This window comes from Lepisma saccharinum, chromosome 7 (assembly GCF_977018435.1).
Source record: "Lepisma saccharinum chromosome 7, izLepSacc3.1, whole genome shotgun sequence".
NCBI lineage: Eukaryota > Metazoa > Arthropoda > Insecta > Zygentoma > Lepismatidae > Lepisma > Lepisma saccharinum.
The window spans coordinates 28,666,725-28,694,534 of record NC_139235.1 but is presented as its reverse complement, the minus strand read 5'-3'; the positions used below and the strand labels follow the sequence as shown (position 1 = coordinate 28,694,534).

The 27,810-nt window shown below is 36.6% G+C and overlaps 1 protein-coding gene across 4 annotated transcripts in view; it reads left to right on the top strand.

Moving 5' to 3' along the window:
* The window catches only part of LOC145989780 (ATP-binding cassette sub-family C member 10-like), a 119,090-nt gene that overhangs the window by 25,066 nt on the left and 66,214 nt on the right, over window positions 1-27,810 (top strand). For all 4 annotated transcript variants that reach the window (XM_083125109.1, XM_083125111.1, XM_083125112.1 and 1 more), the window contains 6 exons: window positions 4,687-4,798; window positions 10,992-11,117; window positions 16,634-16,782; window positions 19,550-19,669; window positions 21,695-21,895; window positions 23,269-23,386. In XM_083125109.1, the coding sequence (XP_082981235.1) occupies window positions 4,687-4,798; window positions 10,992-11,117; window positions 16,634-16,782; window positions 19,550-19,669; window positions 21,695-21,895; window positions 23,269-23,386 (826 nt within the window). The remainder of the gene's footprint in view (window positions 1-4,686; window positions 4,799-10,991; window positions 11,118-16,633; window positions 16,783-19,549; window positions 19,670-21,694; window positions 21,896-23,268; window positions 23,387-27,810) is intronic.

The following is a 27,810-nucleotide window of genomic DNA, read 5'->3' as shown; positions in this document are numbered from 1 at the left end:
GTCTATGAGCGTGTGGGCAGTGTGTTTGACTTGACAGGTCCATCAGATCTGTCAATGAAAGAATCCAACAGCACCTAGCAGATGCGAAAAAAGCCCAACCCACTACTGGTCTTGCTAGACATATCAAATACAATAGCCATAAAATTCAAAAGGTTCGAGTCAAACACACTGCCCACACGCTCATAGACACCAAAATCAAGGAAACGCACGCCATAATGCACTTCCCGCACGAACTAAACATCGATAGCGGGCAAGCGCACCACACTTGGATTCCACTACTGCAGCAGTTATCGCCCGGAAATAGCAGACGACGCACCAAGATGCACGGCGCACCTAACGGCAGCCAGAGAACTACGAACAAAAGACGCACGCCAAGCAACAGCGCAGCAAGTTCCAACGAGGATGGTGGCAGTGGCCACTGAAATTAATCGAAAAAGAAGAAAAAACAGCTTCGCGGATAAAAGTGAGTACTAGTTTCTCCGTATTTATATACTACCGCGTGTCTCTTTTCCCAATTATGAATATAATTTCTTGTTTCATAAAAATTTTACAGTAAGCGAAATTATTCTTAGAAAATTTTAGATTTTCGTATTTAGTTTATGAAATATCGGAAGAACACTTTACGTTGTTGTCTCTCGTGGCCAGACAAGCTGATTGAATTAATTTATAGTGCGTTGAGTTCCTATTTACTAGCTTCAGCAATCTCCCAAAATTTATTTGATTAGGTTTATTTTTCTTGCTTTTCTGCCACTTTTGGCTAATGATCAGTAGGTATGTGCGGGACAGAATTTTTTGGGTCGGGACAGGACCGGGATGGAAAATTTTTAAAATGACCGTTCGGTATTTTCTAGCTGCTCGGGATCCCGAAAAGTTGGGAAATCATTTCCCGAAGTCTGGATCAGGATGGGAATTTTTTTTTCCCAATCCCAACTTTTTGGGATTCCACACACCCCTAATGATCAGTGACGGTATTATGAAATTGATGAAAGAACACACATGCCCAGACCAGGATTCGAGCCCAAAATTTATCCTTATAGCTCTGGTAGTAATTGAGATATCAACAGTTGAAATGCCAGAACCTTTTTTTTCTTCTTTCTTTCTTCAGCTTTGCTGATTGTCACCCTAAAATTCATGATGTCAAGGTTTACTTGCATGTGATTGATTTTGTGTTTTAAGTCCACTTTATGCACAGTAAGTCTAATTGGGACTGGACCTACAGTTTAAAGTGGGATCCAAACCACTATGTGCCTTCACCGGGTATCAAACCCGGGACCCCTTGATTACAAGGCAACGACGCTACAACATGAGAATTATTGTGTCAACAGGATGCCCAAGTCAGTTTTCATAGGTAACTGAGTTTGTTTGACAGAATGTATCAACCTACTCAGTAGCAAAGTGTAGTCTTATGAAGGAGGTAAGCGATGTTTCAGTTCAACAAAACATGTAGTACAGTGGCATGCCGAAGGGGGTGGAAAGGGGAGTATTCAAGGTTTATAGCCTCATTTACCCGCTCGCTGGATTTGGCAAAAATATCATAATGAAGTGGCGGTACTAAAAATAAACCATATGATGTGCAAAGGTCACATTCACTTTCAAAATTCCAGATAACGTTATTCATATGGTAGTAAACATCTTACATATGCGAACTTTCCAAATACGACTAAAGGGGTACGGAATTTCTTATTTGTTTATTAGTATATTTATTTGTTCATTATTTTTTAATGTGGGCAAATGGTGACCAAACGATGCCTCACTTTCATTGTGCTGCTGGAATGTTAACTCTTGAGTATCAAGAAAGGTTGTTACACTTACAATACACTTACAAGATGCTTCAAAATATCATGTTTTGATGAACAACTTTGTTATGCCGCTCTGTCATCACTAATCTGTGGTGATCCAGAGCAAAATCCACACGAGATTGTCCAATTTCTTTCAGAGTTAAGAATGCTCTTATGTGAGATTCTGCCTTTTCGTGTCTCTGTAATGCATTGTGCACGTTATTCAGATGACAATATCCTGTACTTCACCACACGGACTTCGTCTTGTCCACGGCGAACAATATACATAGCCAGTAATACTACCTGTTGCGTTCTTCACAACCTGCTAGCCAAATAAACTTTTTGTTCAAATTACTTTGGAAATGTCGCACTAAGCCCTTTGGGCTAACTTGTTTGAAGTCTGGTAAATCCGGTGTTGGGTCGTCCCCCTTCCACGATTTTCATTTTCACACTTATCTCTCTCTCTCGAGCTAAACGAAGCAGTTTTCAATTGCTCAATAATACACACCCACTTCAACATATCAACCGTTCCTAAATACGTGTTCATTCCGATAAATTCACAGCACAAAATACGATGCAACAAACACTGACTTTCTCCCACGCTCTTTCCACAACTGCAAATGCAAGTATCCATACAAGATCACTTTGATAATCTCTGAAACAACAGAATGTGAAACCAAACTATTTTCTTAATTTTATCCCTCACGAAGGGAAGATTGTATCAGTTTGGTGATAGATATTATCAGAATCATTACAGCAGAAAGAGTATAATAATAACTTTTAAGTAATGAAGTGTCATACAGTGCCGTGCCCAGGGGGAAGGGGGTTGGTGGGAGACACCCCCCTTCCCCTTCGGCCCAGTATTCCTAAGAAAAGGAACGTCAAAGTCCTGATTAGCCTTATTGTGCATAAAGTGGACTTAAAACATGAACTCAACAACAACAATGAAACTTAAAATATGTTCTTGTGTTCATAATGTGCACAATCTATACGATTGATTTCTGTGATTGTACAAATATCAGTAGATAGTTCTTTTTCAGATAGCTTTATTTTCACCCCAAGTTTTATTCAAGAGCAGTCAATTTATTGAATGTAGTTGTAAAATTTGTGAAACAGCTCACTTGAATTACTGTGTAAATAATTTGGGAGTTGAAAACACTGCTAGTATTCAACACTTCTGACTTAATTTGAGCTGGATCGACCAGGATGCAGGGTGTAGACCAAGGTTCATCGAATCTTCCCTTCCTCCCTGGGGAAACTCTTCATGGGGATGCAGACATTGCACTTCCTGGAAACACAAATGCTCACCCTTTGCCATCTTGCCCAACTCCCAATGTCAATTTTTTTTAAGTGTTTTACAATTTGCGAAATATAAAATAATTTGTAATATAAAATGATATATATGGAATTAAGAACAGTGATAATAACTCCTTTTAGTTATTTTTATGACTAAGAATTATTATTATATTTGCAATCTTGTTTACATGTTCATAAAGACAAATATTCGTTACTAGTTTTTGCTGGCAATGTATCCTGCTTTCGGTTGAGCTCAGCTATTTTCGGGAATCACGCAAGCTCAGGAAGCAGAGCTTTTTGTTGAAGCGTTGTGGATGGTTTCCACCCGTATTTCATGCTTTGCCATGTCGGGTGCGGCCGTAATCTTTCGCGAAATCGAGTGCGATGCAAACTAATTAAGGCTAAAACATTAAGTACATTAAATGATATTCGAATAATGTAAGCAGTGCTTGCGTTGCTTGTACTATATCTTCGCCTCTGAACCTAATTGTGTACTGATTCAACACTTGTCACAGGAAACATTTAGTAATGAATAGGGCTCGGATAGTTATACATTTTGCAATGCATATTTTAAAATAAAGTTTCCAAATTCTTTGTGTAAATGCATATTTTGTAATTAATGCATTAAATAGATGAAATACTTTGTGATGCTTCAATATTTATTGAAAGATGGATGTTTACAAAACTATTTGGAATTCATCGTCATCATCCTTCACCGTCGTTTGCTGCCTCTGGCAGGGTCGCATAGTTGTAGACTGTGACAGGCTTGATTATCCGACAGCTGAAAGCATAAAAATTCGAGTAAATAGAGAAGCAAACCAAACTGGAAATTTGGGATTCCTATCTGTAAATCTAAGCTTTTTTGTGGTGGGATAAAAAAAAAATTGGAAACTTTGACATAAGTGCTTTACAAAACTATTAGTGTACTTGAAAAGAAATTGAAATTGAACAGGGACATGCTTGCAGGTGCTTAAAGACAAATTCTAAAGTTCATTGGACAAAACCATGGGGTACCAAAAACTGTGCAATGTTGTTCAGGTTATGGAGAGTGAACATGTGAGTGAAATGTATGATGTAAGTGTGCATGACATTCCACACCTCAAATATGCACATCTGACTACATGTGATGTGGAAAGGTCATTTCACAATACAGGTCATTTTTCAGATGTAATTGACATATATTTTCAAGGGACAATTTCGTAATGTGCTTTGTTGTTCATCGTAATCAACAGAATGCAATAAGCAACTAATGTCCTGCTGTCTATAATTTTAGCCACATATTTCCCTTCTTTTTAAACCATAAGAAATAAATATTTTAATTTTTTTTAGCACCTAAAAGTCTTCTCCCTAGTAATGAATATCCTTTGCAGATTTGCTCACAATAAATACACAACCATATGAAGCACTTTCACTTTGGGCACATTGCCTGTTGCCGGTTTTTGATATAGAGCTGCTCAGAATGTCTGTAATCAAGCTGAGTTATGCTGGAACTTTTAAAACTAGTATTGTCAGCTATCCCATAACTGTATGCAACCTATTTACTCACTTTCCCTCGTCATTTCCGTGTGTGACTGTCATAATTTTAACTTGAATTACACCTGTTTAATTTCAGATTGCGGTGGCACTATACCTCCTCTACGAGCAAGTAGGACTTGCATTTCTTGCTGGTGTGGGTTTCAGCATTGTCCTAATCCCTATCAACAAAGTTATTGCTTCTAAAATAGGTAGGCATAACCATATTATCCATATTATTTGTGATCTATTGTAATACATATATGGAGTAATCGAAAAATAGCTTTTCTTTTTTTTTATCAAATAGTATATTTATTATGTATCTTTTCTTTCCAAATATGAAAGCTCTGTATTCTGTTGTGAGACTTGATTAAGCTTTGAAACTGGGAGATCTCATATGTAGCATACATGATATTAAGTTTAGTTGTAATATAAATGGCAATTTAAATTAAAACATACCAAACATTTTTTTTTCCAAAGATGTAATTATTCTCCTAGTTGCTCAACTATAATTGCATTGTAAGGGGGAGGAGCAAATTGTCATCCTTTTAAAAGAAGAGAAAAGACTAGGGTGCACCAGTGTGAAGGATAAATATTTAACATACATGCTTTTAAAGTGGATATACAACGTTGTATATCATATTATGATGCTAAGGGTTATAGGTTCGAATCCTGGATAAGGCGTGCATGGTTGCATGTATGTGTGTTGTTGAGAGAGAAGAGAGTCTGTCCCGAATCATCTGTTTCATCAGTTTATCATTCATTCTCTTTATCATAAAATTGCAAAAATATACGAGGGTTATTCAGACAGAAAGTTCCAATGATGTATCAAGGAAAAATAGGATGTATTTACAAACCATTTATATTGCCATTTGATGAGTATACTATGTACACTACTTTTTAACAGTTACCACAATTGTTGAGGCACTAGTGAAATTGGATTGCTAGTTTATGTTTCCCTTCATTGTACACTTCGCAACATCTTATTTGACCGCCCTGAAAAATTTCGAAGTCCTGAATTCGTAAATTTGGCAGCATAACGGTTCAGAGCCAACTAAGACTAGCCAACTTTGCAACATTTCTTCTTCCTGAATGAAAACGCTCGTGATTTTTTTTCATTCTTTCACATTCCATAAAGTAAAGATACCCTAAAGCAGTAATAAAATATATGAGTAGACAAAAAAATGTTAAGTAGAAATACGAATGTTTAAAATATTTCAAGATTCTTCGTTCTGAATTTGAAAATAGGAAAATGTATGTGCATTGTGAAACACTGAACAGGTTCTCATCCACCTGGAAAGAATTGCGGTCACATTTGAATGCAAGATGGTAAATTTATGGTGATTTTATGCGAAATGTTTAGTAAAGATACCTTGGCCAACACCAAACGATTTTGCAAAGTGTGTCTTTTCCTTAGTTATTGGCGAAAAATGGTTCGAAACTCCTGCACAACGTTGCTTCAACTGAGATTAACGTGATTTAATGAGCTCTTTGTTAGCAATCTCCTGGAGTAGTTGGTTAGATGACTGCATTTCCTTTTTTTTACTGTTTTCGTCAAGATCGAAACATCGTAGGTTCAAATCCCACCCTTTCCTTATTATTTTTTCCTTTTTATTTACCGAGTACGAAGTGTTCTAATAACGTAATATAATATTATATGATATTACTGTCAATATTTATGCGATGCATGCTCAGTGGCGGCGATTGGGTTTCATAACTGATGGGGCAAGGTGGGAGGGAGGGGGAGGGCAAGGACAGTTTCTTTCCCTTGGTAGATAATGTTTAACAGAGTGCTGGGTCATCTGCCCCTCCACACTCCATAATCGTCGCCACTGTGCATGCCTCAAGTAATGCTTCTACTAATGTTTTTAATCTTTCAGTGATTGGCAGGATTTTATAAAATACTTTTCCTTTCATTCAGCTGTTATAAGTTAACACATATTAAGAACTTACATGTCAACTTTCTGCATCCGGAAATGCTGGACATAAATCGCATAAATATCAACGGAAATATCCAAGAAACGTAGATAAGCATTCTCGTCCAAAGCCGTTTACTTCCCGAAAAAGATTTTGCAAAGAATTAGGTTTGAACCCATGACCTTCCATTCCATAAGCAAACGATCCCCCTACACCACACGGTTCACGTTATTTTATGCACTCGGTTCGGATCCCACTTTAAACTGTAGGTCCAGTCCCGATTAGCCTTACTATGCATAAAGTTGACTTAAAACACCAAATCAACCAATTCATCTCCTTTCAGAGTTGGCCCTCTATGATACTGTAGTCGGCCAGCATCCGAAAATACAGTTCTGCTTCGCGTATACCAGAGTGTAATTGCATTTAATATTGTGACTAATTTTACTTTAAAACTACAGATTAAAGCGATAATAGTAGTGTCCAGAAAAAGAACCTCAAAGTAGATCTTCACACAAAGTATTTTAATCCATTGCCAAACATTTCAGTTAAGAATAATATTATGCTTTTCCATTGACCGTATTTTCGATTCATGGTGAATTTGCTAAAAGGACCATGTCAAGAAATCTAAATATGTAAGTTTTACTAGTAAATGCATTTAAAATGCACAAAACAACAGGGGAGGTGAAAAATAAACTTCAAAAATAAGTAAAAATGCAACAAAAACTGTTAAAAATACTGACAAATAAACTAACAGCCAAAAAAGGCCGAAAAATGCAAAAACAAAATGTAAAATAGAAATGTTTTCCGGCTCTAACTGAAGGGAAACGGACATGATATCAGATTTAGCATTGTTTTTAAGGGTCAGAAAAAAGTTGGATTTTTCATCAACTTCCGGACCCTAATTAGTAATTATGACCATTGAAAAAGTTGGAGGTAGCTTACTTAAATTTTTTCTTGCTGAGGGATTGTATAGTCCCATATCTCCACTTCATAATAAAGAAAAACATCAAGTTCATATTTCGAAAATGACTTGGAGTTTTCCACCACGAAAATATGTTTTTCATAGTTTGAAGTTCGTGAGTATTATCTTTCAAGGTTTCCATTGTTTTAATTTCACACATATTTTATATTTCATACGTTGCTCTCTCTTTTCATACAGTCTTTGGAAAAGAGCTCAAGTTTCTTGTCAAACGGGTCTGGTTCAAATGACTCCTTTTCGCTCTCGTGTTCCTACTTTAAACAAACAACAAAATACTTCGTAACTAAACGATTGCTTGTTCAAAACATGGAATTTTTACACAATTTACAAAATATGACAAAACGCCAATAGACATGTTCTTCATTTTTCCCTTTCAGCGTTTCTCGATTTTATCTGAATTTGTTTCCTCATGAAAATTGCCATGAGGAAATTATTGATATGACATTATGTGTGAATTGGTTCCTTCAAACTGGTAGCAAATTTTAACATGAGCCACCTGGAGAAGAGGTAGCGTGCTTGATTCTTACGTGGGAAGTCGTATGTTCGATTCTCCACCTAGGCAGGATTTTTTCAGGAGTATATCGTTGGGTGTAAAGTTTATTCACCGTGCTAAGAAGTTAACATTGGTCTCTGTATTTCACGAGAGGAAAGGAAATAGTAAGAGAAAGTTATTTCGATGATAGGAGGAAGTCACATGCCACGTGGAATGCGCAGAATCAAGTTACGTAGAGCTAAGTCTGTAATGGTGGTTTCGAATATTGCAAAGTTAGTGCGGAAAGTTTGTTATATCTGATACTCGTACTTTCTGTTCAAAGAAGACAAACATTTTAGATACAAAGCAGTGATGAATTAACGATCATTATAAGGTTTTGAATTTTTTGTTTGTCACTCACTATATAAATACTTATTAGTAGTTTCTTATCGAATCGGCCTTCGTCGCAATAACAATTTACTTACATTAATTAGCGATTTACTATTAGTTTTAGACGCATGGTAAGATGGTGGTGAGGGGATTAAAAACAGTCATTACGAAGGAACGGACATAAAATTACCAATCTTAGCAATTTGAACTCATTAAACGCTCTCCTTCGTTACAGTACTGCACTACATCACTACTTAACATAACTGTATATCTTTTTTTTAGTATATCGAAATCAAATAATCAATATTTTAGGTGTCAGTGAAGAACAAACACATTTTTCCATCCTGAATACATATATGTGATTTGTGAATTAATCATGATGTGTGTGTTAACACAACATATGAACAATAACTAAAAAGAAAAGTTTTAACTTTAAATCCTGGAAATCTCCAACTCCTAAGGGGAAATATGCGCAGTGTGCATCGGATTCATTTTTTAAATATTCTAATATCAACGGTATCTGTTCATCAAACAAAAAAAAGAGAAAAAAGATAGAGGAGAGGGTGGGATTTGAACCCGCGACCTTTCACGCTTGATGAAAAGTAAGGATATCAGCGCCTAACCAACTGCTCTACGTTAAATTACTGACGTTATACCCTTAAAAACATGTTGACGTTTATGAAGTCTTCCACCTTCCTGTGTTTCAAGCACATTTTCTCGACAAGTCGTGTAAAATATATGTTTTTGAGAACTGTTCGATGTTATGCAAGGTATCGTCAATAAAATGTCGCATAAACTCCTCACAAATTTGCTTCTTTCTGCACAAACTTGATGGCAATTTCCTCCAGGTGGAGAAAAACTCTATTCAGTGTTTCAAACCCCCCAAATTTCAAGTCGAGCAAGCAGAATCGTAAATGTCCTTCAAGGTTCTTTTTCCAATTTATTATTTCTGTTTGATTGCGTATTATAATAGCGGTTTATAGTTTCTAAGTTCATGGAAAGTGTTAAATTGAAAACCTATCACCACAGCGTTTTTCGTCTAGTGGAAGGACCTACTCAAAGTTGGCTACTCTCAGCTGGAGCTGAAGTGCAATGTTGCTAAGTTTATGATTTCGGGACTTAGAATTCTTTCGGGTTCGGTCAAATAAGATGTTGCGAAGTGTACAACGATGTTGCCTGCGATGCAAATGATTGTATGGTCTTCCATAACCATCTTTGTCACCCAGCCTGCACACAATTTCTGAAACCGAAGTTTATTTGAAACAATTTTTGGAAAAAAGTGACTGAAATTCATGCGAAAGAATTCAGGGAACAGACAAACCAGCATTATGTCACTCTGTAATGTTATCTTCAACTGCGTGCAACAAATCATCATTCACTACAGACAGTCAGTCACTCTGCCAATCATTCTGCAGCCTTCATTGAAGAGCCTCACCCATGGCATGTTTCCCATGCACCCCTCAAAGTTGACAATAAATTTGAAACAGTTTCATGTTCCTTGCATTCAGGAAATGGATTACAGACTGTGCACTTCACTTGCAATGCATAAATGTTGTTTGAATTACTACAATGGCACTCGTACGTTGCCAAAAGTCAGCATGCTACTTTGCATGCGCACCATCATGACAACAGAACTTGAGTGGTAATATTTGCAAATAGAACTTATTTTTTGGTGTACATTTGCACAGATCCACATAGTCCCACAAAATAGTTGCTGTTGGCTGCTATGCACATCTGCCAACGTTGGTATAACACTGTGCTGGGAAATACGCGACATGTTCAGGTTGCGCAAAGCGTTGGTGCCACTTAAACACAGCACTGCAGCCCAAGGCATCCGCTGTACACTTGCTTCATAATTTGAAATGTTTTGCTAGCAGATTTGCCTAATTTTTGACAGAACTTGACATTTGCCTGTTGCTCAAACTGCAACATTCTCGAGTTCCGCTGCTCGTATTCAACTACCCTTCACAACAGAGGCGTAGTTCTGCTTACACTGTATGCATGCAACTGCCTCTTGCTGGGACGAGAGAAGAACTGACACGGCAGCATCCAGTGGTGCCACCTATCTGCTATAATGCACCACAGGGACACTATGTGGCCAGTCCACGAACTTATTGACTGTATTGCGTATGTACACATACGTATTGGTTTATAGGTAAACTCGGAAAACTCTGTGACACAATAAAGATATCAGAGTGAAGACCTTTGTATTTGGTGACTTGATTTGCTGCTATTGTCCATCATTCTAGATATTTATAATTTTTTTCAAGTAGCTCCCCAATTATCACGTGATATTGGTAAACCTAAATGTTGGGTCTCTGATTAGCATCAATCCTGAAATCATTCATTACAGAGGTGAGAGTACTAGCACTCAGCTACACATGTGGAAGGGTGAGAGACTGTACTGAAATCTTTTAGTTCCAGCCTTGATTGCCAAGTGGTTAGCATGCCGTACTACAGCCCTAGGAGTTCTAGGTTCTAACCTTGGTTAAACCATCCATGCATGTTCGTTACACCATCTTTATCACTTCATCCTGATTGCTGTGATTAACCTAGAAAGGCGTAGAGATTTAGAGATTTGTGAAGTTTTCCTCAATTGAATGTTGGCAGAAGCAATACTAGAACATATGTCTATTGTTTTCTCTAGGTACATTAAGTACAAAACTGATGGAAAGAAAGGACCATCGTGTGAAGGTGATGACTGAGATCCTGTATGGAATAAGAGTGCTGAAGCTGCATGTGTGGGAGGACCATTTTGTGAGGAAGATTGGAAGTAAGTATAGAACTTCATTATGAATATTTTTTTAAACTGTTAGAAGAAGTTGTTTCTTCTGTTTTTACCTAATATGGCAGATGGAGGACTTGTGTTTGCGTACACACTGGTAGTGCATAAAGTTTAGTGTGGCTATGTTGGATTTTTTTTGCACCATTCTCTTTCGAGTCACAACAACTGATAAGCCAAATCATTTTTTGTAAATCAGACTTGATGGGAAATGTATTTCAATAACAGTAAACATTTAAAAATAGAATTTTCGAGAAATAATATTTGCTTCAAATGTGTTTTTAAGAAGAACTGCTATTAGCAAAAATTATTTCAGTACTTTTTAAAAGGCAATGTGCTGATCACATCACCTTCAAAATGGCCGAGATTGAGAATGTGTGGGGTCCTACCCCCACATTCTCTGAATGTGCCTTCATGGCACAGTGCTATATACACGGGGAACTTTATCTTCCCTTTTTTACTTTTTAAAAGGCTAATAAAAGAACTTTATTTTGATGTATAATTTATTGTGATTGGGTAGAAAATGACCTACATTCAAGCATTTGAGTGTCATGGTGGCAACTAATAGCACTGAAATTGTCTACATTCAGCCCAATCGTTTTAAGTTTTAACCTCCAAAAATAGTGTAAATCAAAAACTTTTGTGGAGAGTTAATTTAGGGCTCCGTGAAGAAAAAGAAAAGATATCAAAGTTTTCATGTCTGTGTCAGGCATTTGTATCTTCATGTAAAGATTGTTATCAATACTTTTTAATAGGTAGGACAAGGTCACGCTTTTGTGCTTCCCACCCCTAATAATCAACTACTTTTAATCATTGTTATCTTCTCTCTCTCCCCCTTGATTGTCTGCCACTAAGAGTTGCCAATCTATCGTTTCTACCAACATGCTGGTAGAATTTGGGCACTTGGTAGGGGAAAGGACACACACTCGTAAATACAAAGAAATGATCTGTGACTGAGTGTTGTCCAAAAAACTCTTCCTTTATTGACTGCAAAATTGTGAGACTTCACTGATGGTATAGTGATTGCATCATCACCTTGTAATAAAGGGTCCCTGTTCGATACCCAGTGGAGGCACATAGTAGTTTGGATCCCATTGTAAACTGTAGGCCAAGTTCCGATTAGCCTATCGGTGGACTTAAAACTCAAACTTGACTGTGAAATGCCACAACCAGATTTCAGTTGTTACAAGGTCTTACTTGTCAGCTTTTGTGGTTGCAAAGAATGGCCATTTACTTAAATGTACGAGGGTATTTTTTTTTTCAACCTCCGATAGGGCATGAAATCACCACAGTGAAGAGCAAAATGGGTTTATTGACAAAAGTTATGTACACGTATAATCTACTTTTCAACGTAATCACCAAGAAGATTCAGACATTTATTGTACCGATGCATCAGCTTTCCAATACCCTCTGCAACAAAGGTGTCGGCTGTCTGTTGAGCCAGGTCTGCACGGTATCCCGAATCTCTTCATTGGTGTGGAAGCGCCGTCCTCCCAACCACTTCTTCATCGCCGGGAAAAGGTGGAAGTCACCCGGCACCTAGTCTGGGTTGTAGGGAGGGTGATCAAACACTTACCAGTGGAATCATTGAAGAAAGTCTTGGGTTGACACAGCAACATGTGGTCAGGCATTGTCACGAAGCAAGACAATGCCTGAAGACAGCATACCTCTCCGTTTGTTCTCGATGGCTCTGCGTAGTCTGTGCATTGTCTCACAGTATGCTGTCGCATTGATTGTGGTCCCCGGCTACATAAAGTCAACCAGTAAGACACCTCGCACTTGGCGGGAGAGTCGATTGTAGAAGACATCTCTACGTGCCCGTCGCTCAGCTTCAACTGAAGCATTGGTTTTGGCAGTGGTGGTGGTAGTGGAAGGAGGGAACACCAATCACGCTGCGTAACGCCCCGCTTCCTAGCGCTTCACTGGCCACCAGGCAGCGCCATTGGAGGTTGAAAAAAGAATAGCCCTCGTAGGTAGAATTATGGGAAAATGTGGTAATTACAAGCATGCTACTGGCAACACTGCAGCCAGGCCACTGTGTTCAGACGAGGTAGAAAGTAGGGGGGGATATGGTTCAGGACCTTATGTTAACATAGTATAATACAGTAGCGTGCAAATTAATCCGAACTAGATACACATTTTTTTATTTAATGCAATTGCTGCAATATACATAACTATACATGTATTTAGAAATACCCTTAGTACTTTGTCACCTCCCTTGTTTGTAATCATATCAATGACATGTTTAGGCATGGATGACACTAAATTTGCACAAATGTTTTTAATTTCTTCATCATGGTACCACACGTTAACAAGGGCACAAAGCATTTTCTCCTTGGTTAAACAATCCACTTTTGACATCCTTCTTTTGCAGATAGACCATAAATTTTCAATTGGATTTAAGTGAGGTGAGTTTCCTGCCCAGGAGAGGACTTGTACATTGTTATTATCAAAGAACTAATTGACTTTTCGAGATGTTTGACATTTTGCTAGGTCCTGTTGGAAAACACAACTGACTCTTCGTCTGTCGACGATAACAAAAAATACTTCAACAATACTTCAACAATAGACTCCACTTGGGGTCTGCAACAATGAACTATTGAGTAAAAATGGATCGTTGTTCATAGCACAGGGCATTATCGAGAAAGAATGTGCAGTTATTTTAAAAAGAAAGTGAAACTAAAGCTTAAAACTGCAACGTATTTTAAGCTTATTGTATACCTGGAAAACTATGCATCTTGTTCGGATTAATTAGCACGCTACTGAAAATTTAATGCAGGATATATGAATGCACCCTGCTCCTTCAGTGCACTAAAGTCCCCTGTAGACCATGCTTTACTTCAAAACTCACAACTAGCATTCGTTCTTTAGCACCTATCTTGTTTATACTTGTACTGGGTGCAACAATTAAAGTTACCCTATACAGAGCTCCCTGGAGCTCATTTGAAGCATCGGATTGCAGTGGAACTTGGTAGAGAGGCTATGGAGACAGTAGAGAAGTGAATGCTGACAAAAAAAAAGTAGTAGTACCAATTTTCGTCACCAGGAGGCACTGAAGCTATGCAGCAACAATAACCAGTAATTTGAGTTTATGTCAGTTCAGCATGCACCCCGTCAATGAGAATGAAGCTTTGGAAGCATAAGACAGTGTTATCAATGGTCTCATGAAGTGTTTCCTGGGATGTTCACTGTGCACTAGATTTCAATGCCACATTTCAACCTGATGTTCACAGGCACCTATTTCAGAGCATGTTGAAAAATAACATCAATCTTCTGGAAATTGTCGTACACAGATTTGAACACTATTTGCCTTACGGTATTGATAAATTGATGTACATTTTTTGTTGAATCAGGTAGCTAGTGAAGTGTTTAACATTGATTTTGTACATGGTTACATGTTTTACATTAATATATTCAACATGTCACTTTAGATAGAAATATACTAATTGAATAAATGCATTTATAAATCTCATTGATTTTGCCCCCTTTTTTTTATCTATGAACATATTATCTTGTGTGATTCAACTTGAAAAAGCACCAACAATAAAATGTACCTTAACGTTCTGGTCATAACAGTCATTCACAGCTCCCCGATGGCAAAGTGGTATTGTCTTGCCTGGTAATCAAGGGGTCCCGGATTCGATACCCGGTGGAGGCACGTAGTGGTTCGGATCCCACTTGAAACTGTAGGTCCAGTCGTGATTAGCCTTACTATGACTAAAGTGAACTTAAAACACCAATTCAATCAATCAATCTATCAATCAAATATTGGATTTAAGATAATAAAATGTAATAGACGTGTGATATGTGATATCATACATTTTCCTAAATCGCAGTAAGATGAATAGTGTTTGAAATGTACATCTTTGGATGTTTAACATGACTTGACATCTGGTTTATCGTCATAACTTTGATTGATCCCATACCTGTACTACTGATGATAATCAAAACTGACTGACTTTTTCCTACCAATAATCATGCTTGAAATGTTTGCTTTATGTAAGAATTCCACTCCCAATTGTGTTCATCAGTTTAGCGAGAGATTTGCTTTAAGATTTTCAAGAATCAAATCAGAATATTAAAATACATGTTACGTAACCAAAAAAATCCAGCTTTTCTCAGAATACTGGTGCAAAATAAATGTAAAACTTTGAATTTTGCTTGATTTCTAGGACAGTTAGACTTTGTGAAAGTGTCAGATGGCATATTTGCAGACCCCATGAAAGACCAAAATGCTGGAAAAGTATCGGCTGGTATCCATAAATAAATTCTAACTTGTACTTCAACGTTGTCCGCCGGCCCCCTGTGGCAAAGTGGTTAGCACATCATGCGATGACGCTTGGCATCCCGGGTTCGAATCCCAGCCTGGGCATGGATGTTTGTGAATGTCCATTCATCAATTTCATCATGTCATCACTAGGGCTAGTATTTTTATGACCTAAAAATCATCAAAATTTGCAAAATAAAATATGCTCTTATGACCTAAAATTTTACAAAATATGCACTATAATTTGAAAAATATGCCCTTATAACTGGACTGTTTCAAACATCAATATCTAACTTATGCTGAAATATTTTCATATACATACTATTTTTAGTTCACTTTATGGGCCCTGAGTTGAAATGCACAATGAATACTTTATGTAAATTTTCAATTAAAAATTAAAAAGCTTTTGCTGCAGTCTACAAAAAAAAAACCTTGAGTGAACATGGGAATAAGAACGAATCCACTTGGAAAATGACTGTATATTTCTTGAAAAAGCGAAAATATGCCGAATATGACTGAAAATCCATCAAAATATGCTTTATCATGTAGAAATGGCCAAATATGCAAAAATATGGCCTTAAAAAGCACCTTAATTCAATTAGTTTTTTCACAATATGAATTTCTATATATTTAGGGAACACATCACCCTTACCAAAAGAAAAAATATGCTAAGTCATGAAAATCATAGCCCTAGCCATCACTCATTCCCATATTCGCAAATTAGCCAAAAGTGACATAAAATAAAGCAAATCAATCAATCAATTCATCATTGTCCAACACTGGATGTGGAGTCTAAGGCGTCATGCTTTTGGCTCCGGATATGGGATGTGCGCAGGTTCAAGTCTCCTGGGGGGAAGCGTCACAACTTTTGTCCTGAGATTTTAGCCCGTGCATGGGACCGGTGGCCATCTACCATCATCAGTAGAATGGGGAGCTACGAGTGAGTAGGGTAGCCCAGTCACGGAAACCTACAACAACAACTGGGGGTTTGTTGTGCGAAACACACGTCACCCCGTAACTTGTTAGATGATCTCCCACCTTGGCAAGTGGGAGTGAGGCTGGCATTCGGTCGGTAGGCATGCTCCTCACGGGCTATTGCACCACGTTATTATTATTATGATATTTCAATATTAGTATCGGCTCAGATTTAAAAATAACCAAGGGGTAAGTGTTGATTATTAGATAAAATAATAAGCTGCTGCAATAGGACTCTTCAGTTTACGAATCCTTCGTTTTCCAGAGTTGCGAGAGCTGGAATTGAAATATCTGAAAGGAAGGAAGTACCTTGATGCTTTGTGTGTTTATTTCTGGGCCACAACGCCTGTGCTCATATCCATTCTAACCTTCACTACTTATTCACTTCTTGGTAACAAACTAACTGCAGCACGTGTAAGTATTGGATCACTACTGGTACATTCTTGCTCTTTATTTAAGCTGCTTGATTTTATTTTGTGTGCTTACATTAATTATTATTTATTTATTTGTTGTGTTGTGTTTACCTATATCTCTCTTTGTGTAATTTGGAGTAACTTGGGGACTGCTGATTGACTGTTGAGGAGATTGCATGTAAAGGTGGGAGGTGTTTCACAGGATATTTTGTGCACCATTGTGCATGATGTCTGGAACACATGGGAAGCCTCATCGAGATAGGTTCCATAACAACAAAAGCAACCAGGAAATGTCACACCTCTGCTGTTCAATCCCAACAATGCTCCCTATTCACCTGGCCTTGCACTTAGTGTTATTTTTTTTTTCATTTTTCTTTAGGGGTGTGCGGGAGAGATATGTTTTGGATGGGAAAAATTTGCAATTTCCTGACCAAATTGGTAAATTTTTGAAACGTGAAATGTTAAAAATATCCCGACACTGTGGAAATCTCGAATTCTATATGTCATTTTCCCTTAAGTGATGGTGTTAGCATTTCTGTTTTCTGTAATGGAAACTAACAATTTCCGAGAAGTGTCAAGATACTTACAATACAGAGAACATTGAGAATTGGTCACTTTTTAATGACCATTTGGAATTTCCCAACTGTTCAGGATCCCGAAAAGTTGGGAAAACGTTTCCTGAAGTCAGGATCAGGATTGTAAATTTTTTCCGGATCCTGACTTTTCGGGATCTCGCACACCCCTACTTTTCTTACATTTTATGGTTGCTAGTTTACCACCGTCACAGCAGTTCCATCCTGTAATGGTGTCATCATTCTGAAAAAATGTATACAATTTCAGAGTAACTGGTGCATGATGCTGATCACATCACCTCCAAGATCGAGAATGTGTGGGGCGCTACCTCCAAATCCCCCCTATATGCACCTTCATTGCATGATGCAGTGTGCACAGGGAACTTTATATTTAGAGTAATTACATTGAGAAGTGTTACTATTTGATCTAGGAATTAATTTGTGCGCCTGGACCTACAAGAGATGGCATAACGAGTGTATCGTCCCACAGTTCCGTGTATCCACACATGCGTTGAAAACTCCTGTCAGCGTGCATCGTTCGTAGTATAGGGCAGTTGATTGATGCGTCAACAACAGCATTTTGTAGTCAACTGAACATGGCGCAGTTCGTGCCAGAGACAGTGTTTTTGCGGGGGTGTTCTGCTTCATTACTTAAACATGCAGAAAAGTGCTACCGAAAGTCATCGCATTTTGGTGGAAGTGTATGGTGACCATGTGCTAGCTGAGCGAACATGTCAGAAGTGGTTTGCACGGTTTAGAAGTGGTGATTTCGGCCTGGAAGACCAAGAGCCACCTCGACAGCCAAAAAAATTTGAAGACGAAGAATTGAGAGCATTGCTCGATCAGGATTCGTGTCAAACGCAGGAAGAACTTGCAGAAGCATTAGGCGTTGATCAAACAACAGTTTCAAAATGCTTCAAAGCCATGGGAATGATTCAAAAGATGTCACATTGGGTTCCACATGAATTGAAAGACAGAGACGTTGAAAGACGAAAAACCATTTGCGAATTGCTGCTTCAAAGACAGAAAAGAAAGGGATTTTTGCATCGCATTGTTACTGGCGATGAGAATTGGATCCATTACGAGAACCCGAAACGAAAAAAGGCCTGGGTGAAGCCAGGTGAACCAGGTCCATCACAACCGAAATGAGATATTCACTGTGCAAAGGTTATGCTGTGCATATGGTGGGATATGAAAGGTGTGGTGTACTATGAGCTGCTGCAACCAGGTGAAACTATTAATGGAGAACGTTATCGACGACAATTAATGCGTTTGAAGCAAACTCTGGCAAGGAAACGACCAGAATGGGAGAACATACATGATAAACTTATTTTTTAACATGATAACGCTCGCCCACATGTCGCAAAACCGGTCAAAACCTATTTAGAAAATGTCGGATGGGAAGTTTTACCCCACCCGCCGTATTCACCAGACGTTGCTCCTTCGGACTACTACTTGTTCGAATGCATGAATAACGATTTGATTGGACAGCGGTTCACTTCTTCAGAAGTTATCGAAAAATGGGTCTCTGACTGGATCGCTTCAAAGGATGAGGACTTCTTTCGCCACGGAATCCGTAACTTGCCTGACAGATGGGCGAAAGTGGTGGCTCGCAATGGACAATATTTTTCTTAAGGTATTTATGTATTTTGTGTTTGAACTACAGCTTCAATGTGTGCGTAACAACCGCACGAATTAATTCCTAGACCAAATAGTTTCAGCTTACTTTTGAAGGCACTTTTACAGAAATGAATTACAAGACTTTCAACTTGAATGCACCTCGTATGTGAATGTGGTAACTACAGGATACATGAGTTCCACCATTAAAATCTATTTGTATGACAAATACAAAATGAAACAAGTATCGCATTTGCCCTTTTTTGTACACATTTTTGAGGAAGGATCTTTATCACTGAAGGAAATCATCTAACTTAGAACAGAGAAAATTGAAGATTCACCACATTTTTCAGACCCATTTTGAAAAGAAAGAAGAGCATCTTGTATGCCGGCAAATATGGTAATTTGGTAGCTCTATTGTTTTAAAATTGCTGAATATGGTTACCGTACAGATTTTGTAAATGGTCATAAATAAAATATGAACAAATTGATGTTCCTTCTAAAATTTTAAAATTGTTTTCTTTTTTTGTGCAGAGTTTCAACTCTAGTGTAATCTATATTTATTTATTGTTTTCACAGGTATTCACAAGCATTGCACTCCTCAACATGCTGATATTTCCACTCAACACATTCCCGTGGGTTCTGAACGGGCTCATAGAAGCTTGGGTGTCAGTGAAGAGAGTTCAGAGGCTACTTGAGGTATAATTTGAATTTTCTTTACATTAGCAACATGTATTCTTTAAATGATACATATTTCATGATGATTTTTCATTTGCCATAAATGTAGTGAACAGAGCCATGAAAATGCATAAAGGAGTGTGGAGGTAGGGCCCTACATAATCTCAATCTGAGCTATGGTGGAGATGGTGTGATGGGCACCATGATCTGACCACCCAACGATTAGAGGTTGGGTGAGCTGCTGAGCTGCTTTATGCTTAGACATTGACAGCATATAATTTCGAGGGATGAATTATTAAGTAATGTTAATGTATAAACCTTTAAAGTCCCATGGTGCTTATGCAGTTTTTACCTCTGTCCCAGGCAATTTAAACGAGTTTTGTAAGGTTTAGTAAAAATCGTTATAGCTTCCTTCCTATTGCAGATAATTTAGTGAAACAAGAAACATTTTACTAAGAATAAAATGTACTTTGACAGAAAAGACGAAGTGTTGCTATCTGTATGTATTTTTTGTTATTCGTGGCTTCAAATGTGAAAATTGAAAAAAAGAGAAGAAAAGACAAAATTTTGGCCCTCCCCCATCCCTGTTGAGACATGGGACAGGAACAAATTCTATGTCCTATTTGCAACCACATGTCTACATTATACAATATTTGTTTTGTTCCTAATGCCTTGTGCCATCTGAAGAAAGAAACAAAAAAAAATGAAGGTTGGCAACACTTACAATGACGTGCATGAGTTATTTTTGACATGGGTTGCCAACATGCACAATGAAGTGCAAGAGTTATTTTTAGCCCGGTTCCTACCTCTTACTCCCCCTCCCCCTTTCATTTTCCTTCCGAAGAAGGAGTGGTTGTCTTTTGAAGCAAGCATTGTGCAAAGTCCATTCCACCTGCTGAAAAGTTATTGCTGCAAACACTTTTGACCATGAGCTGAAAAGTTATCGCCGCAAACACTTTTGACCATGAACTGCTTCGGCATGTTGAGAAGGAAAACAATAAACAAACTATTTCCTCATACCTCGCTTTCCTGCAAGGCATGAGATTGTAAACAACCAGTGTAAACAAGCATTTACAATGGCACCAACTCACTTCTATGAGCTTTGTCATTCGATGCCCCTTTTACTACGCCGTCAAAGAGGAGTTGTAAACTTAGCAGCTGCTGCTGACGTCATTAGGGAATTGAAGAGCACCAGTGAGTTGAAGAGCACCAGTGTCACTGTCTATGCATATCGATTCTTGATTTCAAGTTCCACACACTTCGAGTCATGAGCATAGAAAATGAACAGAGTTGCTAGGTGACGAGAAAAAGTTCTGTTCCATCGGTCAGCACATGACCGATCGGGACTGTGGCCAAAAATGCCATTGGCCAGCATATGAACGATCGGGACTGTAAAGGTTAATGCACAGGATTTGCAGTTGTGTGCACAGGGTAGAGAGAATAACCTATCATGAAATATAAATACAGAGGTCAGCATTTAAACATTAGTTCATCCCTATCATGATAGCAAACAGAAAGGAATATTTCACACAGGTGACCTCCTCACAATGAACATCCACCTGCCACACCTGGTTCTTCAGAATTAATTGGACAATCAACAAAAACAGCATCGTGAAAATTCAAAACTTTATTTACACAATAGCCAACCTCCGTGGTAGAGTGGTTAGTAGAGTGCACCATGACACCAAGGGGTCCCAAGTTTGAATCCTGGCCTGGGTATGTGAATGTGTCTTCATCAATTTCATCTTCACAATTAGCCAAAAGCGGCAGAAAATCAAAGTAAAATAAATAAATCAATGAATTTAGTTACACGATACTTTAAGCATGTTTATCATGCCTTACCATGAATTGTTAATTGTCAGTATTGAAGAATCATACGTAATATGAATATTGTTGTGGCTTTCCCCCCCTTCTAATTATTGATAATATTATTGTTGTTAATATAATAATTTATACTCTATCATAGTTTCTGGGGTAGAACATAAACTGTGCATGTCAAAATATAATGAAATTAACATGGTACTTTTTTTAATATTTACATTCTAGCTACCTGATATGGATTTGAGTAAATATTACACTGCCATGCCCCTTAAGGAGTCTTCATTGGAAATATTCTTCAAGAGTGGACTTTTTAGCTGGGGAAGGCCTGGGGGAGGATCGGCATCCAATGCAGAGAAGACAGATGCTTCTGTGCAGCCCGAACACTATGAGTTCAAGTTAAGAAATGTCGAATTTCATGTACAGAAAGTAGGTTTTTTCATTTTTCAAGTGTATTTCCCAATTTAAATATATCTTAGCTGCCTGTTCTAATTAAATCATTTCTGATACCATTCCAGAACTTGGTACTCTTTCATATTCTGTAAGCTACCCCCCCCCCCTTCCTGCAGCTTCCATCTAGGAAATTATAAGACTGAAACCTGGATAACAATTTTGCACAATTTTACCATGCTTGTTTAAGCACTATCAGAATGTTCAACCGTAATGCAACCAAATATGTAACAATTAATTATAAACAAACAACAAAAGTATTGCCCACTCTGGTTCTGCAGTTCTTATTTTGTACAATTTTTAAAATATAATCAATTACGGGCTTTTTAAATAATGCCATTTCAGAAAGTGTGATTTTTTTTCTATATTTGGCTATTAATATTTCAGCAAGTATTAGTAAAACATTTAGAGATGGATGCAAAAGTCCAGGCAGATTTTTAACATGTTTTTTTATGATGTTCTTTATTTGTTTTGTGTTGTGTTTCAGTAAAGTGTTGCTGTCATGTGCTGTTGAAAGATTTTTATTGTCATATTCATCTTAGGTATTACTGAAGGCAATAATTGCATTTTCCTGGAAAGATACTTTCCCTACTACCATCCTACTTTACCTTCAATGCAACAGATGTTTTTATTGTTCTAGGAATTTTTTTCTGTGTCCATTCCTAAAATTCATTTCTAGTTGTAACACAAAAGCATTGTTGTAGCTCTTTCAGATTAAAAAAACAGGAAGTGTCTGTCAGTTTTGAGAGATGGAATGGCGCACCTACGTATCACTTCAATGTAAAATATATTTTTTTTTACAAATTTATAAATAAACCTGAAACACCACTACCATTTTTTATAAGTACATTATTAAATCAGCGTTATTATATCAGCCTAGTGTATGAGGAACTTGGATAATTTATATATTTTAAAAAATTAATATGAATATTTGAGAAATAATGACGACAAACAAAAATGAATGCGATATACAATCATAAATTTTTTAAAAAAGAAAATTAAAAAAGATCTTACTAAAGACAATTATTAATACTAAACAAACCTCATATTGCAATATCTCTTTGAGAGCAGTTTGTCAAGTGGCTTTTCATTGGATAATGTATGGTCAATGTGCAGAATTCCATTGCCTCGTTTACTGGCTTTCTATACTGGAAAGAAATAGACAACTGAGGGTAGGAAAGAAGGAAAAACACATTTTAAGTTATAGGCATTAGTAAATTTTACATCTCAACATTAATGATATTTGTAAAAATGTTATATCATTCTATCCCTAATTTTAAATGTAGTATAAGGTAGTTTGGATGTTTCTGTAATTTCAGTGCTAAGTGTATTCCTTTAGTCACATTTTTCAGGGCCAGTTTATAGGAGTTATCGGCCAGGTGGGTTGTGGGAAGTCAACTCTACTCTCTGCTGTACTGGCTGAAGTTGGCAAAGAAGCTGGAGTCGTGTGTGTTTCAGAAACAGACTCAGGTAAAGAATTATGAAAGTTAATGTCAAAGAAAGAGGTCAATCAATATTTATTCTATGCACTATTTTACATCATGGCAAGCTAAAACTTAAAAGTTCCACCATGAAAAAAACGTTGTTATGTCATTCTGGAGAAGATGAGTATCGTTGGAAGTGGAGATTTCTCTGAAAATCTTACAGTCATCTGCGAAAAGAAGGTAATTACTAGAGGCGGCTGTGAGATGGTCGGTAAGGTCATCGACGAATTTGAATTGAGCAAATGCAGAGCTTTTTCTTGCCCTGCTCCCCAAAAAGTAAACCTTTAAAGAATATGTGGAGAATCCGTACAGTAGAAATACAACATGATGAATAAAGATTACACGAAGAGTCTCTAAAATGGATAAACTCTAAAGTATCCAGATAATAAAAAAAAAAAATGGTGGTTGGTCAGAGTGGTGCAACGGAATCGCTCCGTAAACAAGTTAAATTTGTAAATGATTTCAAATGTTATAAATGTCTGAAAGTAGTTAAGAATGGCATATTGTGTGATGTTTGTGATTCATGGTATCACTTTGACAAGTGTTGTGATGTTAAGGAGGACAACGTTCCAATGAATGATTGGATTTGTGAAAAATGCACCACCATTTTGGCGACTGAAGCAGATCCATATATTTCGGATCCAACAGGAGGCCTTAATGTAAATCAAATTCCTCCAGGTAAGATTAAAGATGAAATTGTCAATCTCAAGAAAATAGTGGAACTTTTAACAGAAGACTTGGAAAATATGAAGGCTGAAAATAGTGAACTCAAAATCAAGCTATTAAACCATGAGGACACTGGACACGCAAACGAAAGTAATAACGCAAATGAGTTTACTTGGAGCAAAGTTGTTCAAGGGAGGGCAAATAGACTCAAAAACCTAGAAACAAAAAAGGACTTTACTTCAAATAACCTCTTTGATTTCTTGGAAGTGGAAGAAAATAAACTAGATATTTCAAAAGCTGATCATGTGCCTTTGATAAATAGGATATCTAAAAATCCTTCAACACGATCTAGATGTGCAGCGAATGGCAAAAAATCTAGCGGTAAAGTGAACCTAATTAGTGATAGTCATGGAAAAAACTTAGCAGGTATAATGAAGGACAATCTAAAGGACATGCATGTGACTGGAATGGTAAAATCAGGGGCAAACCTAAATCAGGTCATGGAAAACATTGACCAATCAAGTAGAGGAATGAACATGAATGACTTTACAGTGATAATTGGGGGGAGCAATGATGTCGCAAAGAATTTAGGAGATGATGCTACAAAAACTCTCTAAAAAAATCTGGCAAAGCTAACCCACACAAATGTAGTAGTGGTCAACTTACCATACAGATTAGATTTACCTGAATGGTCTGTAGTTAATCATGAAATAACTCGAGTAAATGAGAAATACAAGACCATCTGTAAGCATTTTACAAATGTATCGGTCGTAGATGTAAGTAAATTTAATAGGCTAGAGCATACAAGACATGGTCAACATTTAAATTGGACTGGAAAAAATAGGTTAAGTAAAGAAATTAGTGAGGTAATAGTGAGTATAATGAATAGAAATGTGTATAATAGGAAGGAAAGCATAGTTTTACCTGATATTTTATCACAACAGGGAAACGACTAGACTTAGCCAGGTTATGTAATAAAACCTGGCCTAGCTTGATGAAACAATCGTATAAATCTAATGCTGACAATATCAGGTCCTTAGATATTAATGGACAATATGCAGTTGATGATGGAAATAGTGAAATGAATATCAATAAGCAATTCAAACAAGCAAGCAATGAAATAAATTCCAAAAATAATGTCCTAAACTTGCTACACCAAAATATTCAAGGCTTAGATGGGAAAATTATTGAATTGGAAACTGTAACAGATAATGAAAAATGTGATATTCTTTGTTTGTCCGAGCATTGGTATAAGTATGAAGAAATGGAGAGTGCACACTTGCCTGGTTATAAAATGGCCGCAAGCTTTTGTAGATCTAAATATAATAGGGGAGGTACATGTATTTTTGTAAGAAACGAAATGGCTACCGAGGAACTTAAACTTGATCACTATCATCAAGAAAAAGATTTTGAATGTTGTGGTATTGTAATTGATTCCCTTCAACTATTAATATTAGTAATTTATAGAACTCCTGACAGCAATATTAATGCCTTTTTTCATAATTTTATAAAAGTCCTGGATTATCTGACAAAAAAGAATCATAAATTAATTATATGTGGAGATTTAAATATTGATTTTTTAGTTAAGCATACCCATACTAAAAAAAATGAATAACTTATTAAAACAATTCAATTTAAATGCTATAATTGACAAACCAACTAGGATTACAATTACTTCTCAAACATGTATAGATCAAATAATTACTAATATTACTAAAGGTGATTGCATATCAAGTATAGGTGAAGCTGGACTGTCTGACCATTCGTATCAGAAACTTGAAATTAATATTCCTAACTTAAAAACTCACAAAAATAAAATCAATAAGGATGTTATATATACCAATAAAAGAAATTTTAGTATGGAACATATTAATTATTTTAACAAACTCTTAAAATCTGAAACGTGGGAAGATGTGTACAGAGCTCAATCTGTCAACGACATATTTAATGCCTTCATAAACATATTCCAGTACAACTTTGAATTAGCCTTTCCTGCCAAACCATATAGAAATAAGCAGTCTCCAGTTAAAAAATGGATAACGCAAGGAATTAGAATATCATGTGAAAAGAAAAAAATGTTGTATAGACTTAGTAAAGTAAATGCCGACCCTTATTTTAAAGAGTATTTTAGATCCTATAAGAAAACTTACAAACAGGTAATTGCTGCTGCAAAGAAATATGAATATGATAAATTAATTGCCACCTCAAATAATAAAAGTAGAGCTATGTGGAATATTATTAAACAAGAATCTGGAACTATATATGATAAACCTGGAATTAATAAAATACTAGTGGCAAATGAAGAAATAACTCAACCCAAAAATATAGCTGAAAACTTCAATTCCTTCTTTATAAATCAAATTGATAAATTAATCCAACAACTCCCTGCACATAAAAAAAGATATCAAGGAATTAAAACTAATAATCACTCTATGTTCATATATCCCGTAACTGAACGCGAACTTGATTCTCTCATAAATGCTCGCATGAGGAAGAAAAGTGCAGGTTATGATGGGATACCAGATGCTATAATTAAAAAATGTTCCCCCAATATCTTAAAAGTGCTTACCTTTTTATGTAATGAATCTTTTAGAGCTGGAGTTTTCCCAGACAAGCTCAAATTATCAAGAGTTATACCTATTTATAAAAAGGGTGACACCTCAAGTATTGATAATTATAGACCAATATCTCTATTGTCATGGTTAGATAAAATACTAGAAGGACTAATGCATAAAAGATTGAAAGACTTTCTTACAAAATTTAATATAATTACATCTAGTCAGCATGGATTCATAGAAAATAAGTCTACAGAAACTGCACTTTATGAATTTATTTCTAACATTTTACATTCAATGGATTCAAAATTAAATACTGTAAATATTTTCTGTGACCTTTCAAAAGCCTTTGACTGTGTTAACCATAAAATACTAATTGAGAAATTATATAAGTATGGGATTAGAGGCACAGCCAATGATTGGTTTAAATCATATCTATCACAAAGAATGCAGTATGTTGAAGTTACTCATAATGCTAGTCATTATCAATCAAATGTTTTGCCTCTAAAACATGGTGTACCCCAAGGTTCCATTTTGGGACCCTTACTTTTTCTTATCTTTATTAATGATCTTCCAGCTAATATTAACGACTCCAATATAATTCTCTTTGCTGACGATACTAATATCATAACTAAGCATGGTGACTTGTGCCAATTGGAAATTATAACTAATAAAGTACTAACCGACTTGACACAATGGTGTATTGAAAATAAGCTAATTTTGAATAGATCAAAAACTGCCTATATACTATTCCACAATCTACAAAAGATTAATTGTCCCAAACCTATACTAAAAATAAATAATGATATTATTAATTGTGTACAACATACAAAATTTTTAGGTGTTGTTGTTGATGAAAATATGAAATGGAATACTCATACTGATGTATTACTCTCCAAACTAAGCTCAGTCTGTTATGGACTTAAGGTATTAAGCAAAATATGTAGTAAAGAAACCGTTCTTATGGCTTATCATGCAAACTTTCACTCAAGATTAAGATATGGAATTATGTTTTGGGGAAATACACCTGGTGCCAAACAGTTGTTTATCTTACAGAAAAGAGTCGTTAAAATAATAATCGGTGCCAATTATCGTGAATCGTGTAGGCAGGTGTTTAGAAGCCTAAAGATTTTACCATTACCATGTTTGTATATATATGAAGCATTAATATTTATGAAGAAAAATATTC